This window comes from Hyaena hyaena, unplaced genomic scaffold (genome assembly GCF_003009895.1).
Source record: "Hyaena hyaena isolate Hyena2069 unplaced genomic scaffold, ASM300989v1 scaffold_131, whole genome shotgun sequence".
Lineage (NCBI taxonomy): Eukaryota > Metazoa > Chordata > Mammalia > Carnivora > Hyaenidae > Hyaena > Hyaena hyaena.
The window spans coordinates 2,505,613-2,513,100 of record NW_024080761.1 but is presented as its reverse complement, the minus strand read 5'-3'; the positions used below and the strand labels follow the sequence as shown (position 1 = coordinate 2,513,100).

Here is a 7,488-nt window from a genome sequence, read left to right as displayed (position 1 = left end):
TCATCCCATGTCCAGTCTGTCAGCAAGTCTTGCCAGTTACAACTTCCAAGATACACTCAGAACCCAACCATTTCTCCCCGCCTCCACTGTCACCACCCTAGCTCAACCTTCTACTAACTTTCGCCTTCTTGTTTCCAACTTCACATGCCCCCCATCCCATCCAGTTTACTTTTCATATAGCAGAGAAACATTTACCATGTGATAGAATAAGAGACAGCTACTTGCTTCTGGTCTGTCTTCCTTCCTAAGAGGTAAGCTCCATGAAAGGCAAGTTCTTCTATTTCTGTTCAATGCTGTATTCCCAGAGGCTAAGCAGTCCCAAGGTATGTACAGCTAGCACCAAATAAATCTTTGTTAAATGAATTACATAAGTCGTTATGGACCTGCATACTAGACTTCTAGGAAATGAAGAGAAGAACTGTATTTTGCCTTCAGGAGGCTTAGGGATCTGCAAGTCATGTCTGGGCTTTGTCATCCATTCATCCGTCACTGAATCCACAGTGGCCTGTTCATAATGCTCACTGAATGAATAAACATGAATATAAAATAGGTTTACTCTCTTTATGGTGCCTAGGACTGGCCTGGGGCAGAATATGAATGCTTTTATATTCCCTAGCACAAGAGTAGATAACTAGTAGAAAGTAGAGTTCATAAATAATGTCGAGTCTAAAAGAAAATACACTACCTACCGTGGACCTAGGGAAGTCTGTGCCAGCTACGAAAAATACAGAGATGACTAAGATCATTTTTGTCTTCAAGAACTTTTAGGAAAATTTTAGGTATCTGGGTCTCTACTAGTTTGTGAACAAGTACAAGAAACTCAGTGGTGTGAGGGTTCTACTAGAAATCTATATATACAAGAAGCATTTGGGAGGCACACAGAAGGGGGTGATTATCCTTACCTGAGGAGCTCAGGTGGTCAAGGAAGGGTTTTTGAAGATTTTACTTGACTCTTATCAGAAGTTTACCAGGTGAGAAAAAGCACATTTAGGGAAGAGGGCACAGGACTGTCTGCAGGCATAACACACAGGAGTGCCTTCCAGAGTGGCTCCTGGAAGGGAGTTAACACAATACGGAAGGACAGAAAAAAGTTACAAAGCATTTCCCTCTAAGAACAGAGCCTGTGCTTTTAAAAGTTCCAAAGGTCCTGGACCTTCTTCCTCTTAAGGTATCCATTTCCCCAATAAGGTGTGACCTCCAGAGGGACTTGACAGAATTAAAAACGTCAAGTAACAACATCAGGGAGGGGAAGACAAACACATTTATTCTACTCCAGTTTATTGGAGGACTTCAAATGTGTACTGTGTGGCATTCCCTGTTACCATCGGCACTGACGAGGGGAGAACGTGCCCTGGCAGCAGCTCTGTCCCAAAGTGCGCCGATGGCTGCTGCGAGGCTCCTTGTCGGTCCATGCGGTCTTCTTCATGGTTGTGTGAACAAGGCTTCTACCCTCATAGGGACGGGTTCCCTAACAGTAATTCCATTTTGTGCAGAGAAGAGGAAAAAATCTGATAGACTTGCCCTCTGGTAAGCCATGACTTAAATCCTACCTTGGTATTTAACTATCTTTATTTTCTGATTAAAATAGGAAAAAAAAGGAGGAAGGAGGCAAAGAAGCAATAGAAGTTATACTGTGCTGATACAGAGACTTTAAAGTCTAATAAGAGTTAAGACTCATATTAAAGGTCTACTGATGGTTCAAAGGAAATAACTACAGGAAGTCAGAGCGAGACATACATGAGTTGCGTCTCATTATTAGCTTCAATAACGTAGGGGAAAAAATTCTCAACAAAATTGGAGTCCACACTTGTCAGGTATGCTCCGTTGGGCGTAGGCAGCTAAAAGTCTGGAGAAATGGATTCTCTTCATGCCCTGTGACAAGGAAAGAAGGCTCCTGGTTTGATGAAAAGAGCAGCCTCTGTTCCCAGGTGGTACCTGCAGCTCACAGCTGAGGTTAGCAGTGGAATCGAGTGGAGAACTTGGGAGAAATGGGCACAGTCAGAGGCTGGTCACTTGACTTGACTTCCACACCCTGGTACTTGCGTATTGGATTTGCCTTGTGCACCTGCAGAGAAAGGAAAAATAAAGTTACCAGTGATGAGGATGTTAGGGAACTATACTTAGGGTTGTTTTTATTTTTCCTTCTTGAGAAAATGTTTGTATAATCTTACAGATACAAGTCAAAGAGGGGCAGAAAAAGGCAACACAGCATAACAGAAAAGCACATGTGCTCTGGAGCCCAAGTGAGTCTCCATTCAGGTCCTGCTGGGTCCCTCAGCTTGCACCACAGAACGTCAAGCCTATGTCCAGCGTGGTTGTCTATTACTTGGATGTAACAGAGCTGTACCCAATTGCAGCACAGAAGAGACACATGTTAAGAATCTGCCAGGGCACAATCTTAAGCTGAGTCTTAATATTCACCCAAACCATGGACAAAAACCAAACAAACCAATAACCAAGAAGGGTTGCAGGGAGAAGGCCGCCTATGCTTCTGGATAGTCTAAAATCAGTCCTGTGTTAAGTCAGGTTAGTCAAGAGAACATTGACTGAACGGTGCTTTAGGAGGCTGACATCGGCCCACATGGAGAATTGCTGTAACACCTCTATGATAGGCACAAACACAAGAGGCAGTACCAAGTGTTGAAAAAAAAAAAAATCAAAGAACTGGAAAAAAAAATGGTTTCATGAGTATTTCTAGAGCAGGGACTGTACTTTCATCCAATCAGCAAATGGCTGCTTGGTTTTGCCAAGGAGCTAGTCCCGTTAATAATTTGTCCCAAGACCCTTCCTGCAGCCACAGTCCTCTCTGCCAACAGCTGTATCAGCAGCTGGCCTAGCATTTTTAGGCAAAACCTCAACAACTTCTATATTTCTATATTCTTCCTTTTATAAATCATATGAAGCTCCACCTGCAGCTGTCCTCTTCCTCATTAATGCCCTTAAATGCGGCTTGCTGCCCCACCGAGCTAAAAAGTCCTGACTGAGAACTAAGTTTTCCTTCTGGATAATCATTATGTTAGCGTGAGCATGGCGGGGGGGGGGGCACACGGACCAACAAGTGCTATAACCCCAAGGAACTTGAGTCCAGTACTAAGGGGAAAATGAAAACACAGTTGCCACACTATTCCCACACCCTTCCCTACCTATGTATTCTTGTCTAAGTGTAAAACCACATTGGTATTCTTAAGTCCAAAGGAAATAATAAAAATAAGTTAAGTAAAAGTCCTAGCAATGCATCATTGTGCATGTTATATCACATGAGAGCCTCCTTACGAAGACCCCTGGAGGAAATTCTATCTGAATTCGGTATCAGGAATAAATGTTTTGTTTTGTTTTGTTTTTAACAACTAGCAGATCACAGCTCGTGAACACTGTGAGTTTTGTAACCAACAAGCTGCTTCCTAAAAAGGGACCAAAATTATGGCTCAAACTTGAAGCATGGATGACAATGTGCACACCGTTAGCACTGTTCACATCATAACTTAGTCAGCATTCTTGGTTTGTGTCATTTCCTGCTTCCACTCTGCTTTTAGGTGGTCCTTGTAGGCCACCCTAGATTCTTTCTGGAACAAGGCAAAGTACAGATAAAACAAAACAGAGACAACTGTGGGTTAGTGAGGGCTCGTGCTGCCCAGTTACCAGCTCTTTCCGTAGCCTGGCCAGCTCCTCCCTCTGCTGCTCCTCCTCCTGGTGCCTGGCCTCCTCCAGCTGCTGGACCTTCTGAGCTTCTACCTCAGCCATTCTCCTCTCCAGCTCCTGCCGCTCCTTGGCTCTCTTCTCGGTGGCCAGCTGAAAAGGTTCCTGAACTAGAGAACCAGAAAGGCCCTCTGAGTACAGAAACAGAGAGAATATTGGTGCACGAGCAGAATCTGCATAAACTTAGCCTGCAAAGATGCAGCGAGCGGTAGGTACTGACATGCATGGCAACTGAACGGCTAAGCTCTAGGGAAGCCCTGGTAGCAGAAAGGTGGAGTAAACCACCTATAAAAAGTCCTAGAATTTTACCAGCTGGAAGAGCTCCTGGAAACCATCTGATTAGGAGACAAGCATGACCGACACAGATGAAATAGCTTGCTCGGAACTACATAGTGATTCTGAGACAGATGCAGGAGAAGAATCCCATCTTTTGACACTCTACCCAGTGCAAAGGAATTAAATGTTTTATATCTAAGGCTTGCTTCACGGAACTCCAGAAAGAAATCCTAGCCCTTCCTCCCTCACTTACTACTCTTAGGGTGAGTAAAGCCTGTAACTGCGGTTGAAAGTGCCAACTGTGTCTTCCCAGGCTCTTGTTCCACGACTCTGGCCCCAACACATTCTGCAAACTCAACACAGCTGCTGGGTTCAACAAAGACACAAAAACCTACTCTAAAAGGAGAACAACTAGATACTCTAAAGGCAAATGCTTCTGGTTGACACAGCTGATACTGACATAACTGAATCCCAGCATCCTCCCTGGGAAGTCTGACAGTTCTACCCCGATCCCCTGAGAGTACATATAATACTACCAGCAACGGATTTCTTCTCTTTCTTGGGGACAAAGGGCTCCTGGGAGATGACGGTGTTAGGACGAGCCTTGAAGCATGCTGCTTCTCTCTGCTGTTTCAGTTCTTCCTCCAGCTATGAGAGAGAGAGAGAGAGAGAGAGAGAGAGAGAGCCTGTTAGAGAAACAACGACACAAATCTCCACGACTACCACCTCAATGATTCAGGCATTAATGTTTCTAAACTGCTTCATCTAAATAAAGACAGCAGATGACTTCCTCTAAACCCCAGTTAAAAGCCCCTTTACAGGGGTGCCAGGGTGGCTCAGTTGGTTGGGCACCTAACTGTTGATTTTGGCTCAGGTCATGATCTCACAGTTTGTGAGAGCAAGCCCCGTGTTGGGTTCTGTGCTGGCAATGTGGAGCCTGTTTAGGATTCTCTCTCTTCCTCTCAAAATAAAAAAATAAACTTTAAAAACAAAAAACAACCCTTTACAATGAGTAGATCAGACTAACAACTTCCAAATCCAAGGAAAACTGAAAGTATCTTTAAGGTACTTTTAAGGCCTATCTGAACATCACAAAAATAAACATGTGGATATTATATACCCTTGGATGTGATCACCTATAAAGTATTCTCCCTTCCAACCCCCAAAAGAATCTAACTAGAATTTAATCAAGCCTCTAGCTCTAACTACTCATTTATAGGAAATACAGAAGAGGGGCACTTGTGTGGCTCAGTCAGTTGAGTATCTGGCTCTTGATATCAGTTCAGGTCATGATTTCACAGTTCGTGGGATCGAGCCCTGAGTCAGGCTTTGCACTGACAGCAAGAAGCCTACTTGGGATTCTCTCTCCCTGTCTCTCTGCCCCTACTCCACCCCACAACATAAACAAATAAACAAACAAAAGGAAATACAGAAGATACAGGAACATATTAAATTCAATGGGAATGCAATGACCAAAATCTGGATTGTGGAAAACTTACAGGACAAACCAGTTTATTTGGCAAGTAATATGTAGGTAGAGGAGCCTACAGAGAAAAAGGGATTTAGAGACACATCAAACAAATGCAATATGTAGACCTTAATTGAACAATTCAACTATCTAAACCAATTATGAGAGATTTGGGGTTATAAGAACACTATTTGTCACTATAAGGGATTACTGTTACTCTTTTTTTTTTGTAAAGATACACACTGAAGTATATTTACTTGCTATTTGTGAATGAAATGAGGTGAGACCTAAAATTGGCTTCAAAAGTAATCCTTTGTTGGTAGAAATACCCAGTGTAGCAAAACAGGTACACGTCAGGTTCACTAAAGATCATTATACTATTTTCTCTACTTTTGTGTAGATTTGAAAAACTTAAAAAAATGTTTTTTATTATAGTAAATACCCCACAGACATTTTGTGTCCTGATCCTTGAAAAAGATTCACTACTACTTCCAAAACAACAGTCCTAAGTTTTCCAAGGGAACAACACCAACAAGGGACCTATGTGTAATCATCTAAGCAATCACATCTCTTGAGCTTCAAGAGGGGTGACTTCCGGGGCACCTGGGTGGCTCAGTCGGTTAAGCTTCCGACTTCAGCTCAGGTCGTGATCACGGTTCATGGGTTTGAGCCCCACATCAGGCTCTGTGCTGATAGCCAGCTCAGAGCCTGGAGCCTGTTTCGGATTCTGTATCTCCTTCTCTCTCTGACCCTCCCCTGCTCACGCTGTCTCTCTCTTTCTCTTAGAAATAAATAAAACATTCAAAAAAAATTTTTTTAAAGAGGGATGAGTTCCTAAAAAGATTAGCCCAGAGCTCCTCTTGGACAGAGTCCAGGATAAGTGATGATATAAAAAACACTGACAAACTTAGGGATTCAGGGGTATTATTTTCCAAACGGGGCAGAATTAGATCCCAATTAAAACAACCGACAATCAATTGTTTTTAATCACCTGTCATCTACAAAGAGCAAAGAGCACACTATGTTGAGAAAACAGCATACCATAATAAAGATCTATTTATTCTCTCCATACTGTTACCCACAGAAGGGAGTGAACATGTAATGAACACATCTAATAGATGGAGGAGATGAGATCTTAAACTCCTAATGCAAGAAAAGCCTGACGATTCTCACATTCCTCAGATGATCACTTGGAGCAGAGATCAGCACAATCAGCCTGCAGGCCAAATCTAGCTTGCGACTTCTTTTTGTACAGCCCTTGAGCTAAGACTGGTTTGTACATTTTCAAAGGGTTGAAATACACATACACACACACACACACACACACACACACCATATGCAACCTACAAAATCTAAAATATTTACTATCCAGGGGCGCCTGGGTGGCTTAGTCGGTTAAGCGTCCGACTTTCGCTTAGGTCATGATCTCGCGGTTCGTGGGTTCGAGCCCCGCGTCGGGCTCTGTGCTGACTGCCAGCTCAGAGTCTGGAGCCTGTTTCAGTCTGTGACTCCCTCTCTCTCTGACCCTCCCCTGCTCACGCTGTCTCTCTCTCTCTCCTAGAAATAAATAAAACATTAAAAAAAAAATTTTTTTTTAAATATTTACTATCCAAATTTGGGGCACTTGGGTAGCTGAGCTGGTTAAACGTCCAACTTCAGCTCAGGTCATGATCTCGTAGTTCGTGGGTTTAAACCCAGCATCAGACTCTGTGCTGACAGCTCAGAGCCTGGAGCCTGCTTCAGATTCTGTTTCTCCCTCTCTTTCTGCCCCTTTGCCTGTCACACTCTGTCTCTCTCTCACTCTCAAATATAAATAAGCATTAAAAAAATAATAATAATAGGGGCGCCTGGGTGGCTTAGTCGGTTAAGCGTCCGGCTTTCGCTTAGGTCATGATCTCGCGGTTCGTGGGTTCGAGCCCCGCGTCGGGCTCTGTGCTGACTGCCAGCTCAAAGCCTGGAGCCTGTTTCAGAGTCTGTGTCTCCCTCTCTCTCTGACCCTCCCCTGCTCACGCTGTCTCTCTCTCTCTCTCCTAGAAATAAATAAAAAT

General features: G+C 43.5%; 1 protein-coding gene across 7 annotated transcripts in view; it reads right to left on the bottom strand.

Annotated features, from left to right (window-relative positions):
• Nucleotides 1-1,243: 1,243 nt before the first annotated feature.
• TPX2 (TPX2 microtubule nucleation factor) overlaps nucleotides 1,244-7,488 on the bottom strand; it is a 55,052-nt gene continuing 48,807 nt past the window's right edge. For 6 of the 7 annotated variants that reach the window (XM_039237683.1, XM_039237686.1, XM_039237684.1 and 3 more), the window contains 3 exons: nucleotides 4,509-4,620; nucleotides 3,640-3,827; nucleotides 1,244-2,065 (listed from right to left, as the gene is read on the bottom strand). In XM_039237683.1, the coding sequence (XP_039093614.1) occupies nucleotides 1,955-2,065; nucleotides 3,640-3,827; nucleotides 4,509-4,620 (411 nt within the window). In that variant the 3' untranslated portion in view covers nucleotides 1,244-1,954. The remainder of the gene's footprint in view (nucleotides 2,066-3,639; nucleotides 3,828-4,508; nucleotides 4,621-7,488) is intronic. The other variant, XM_039237689.1, reaches the window with a different exon arrangement.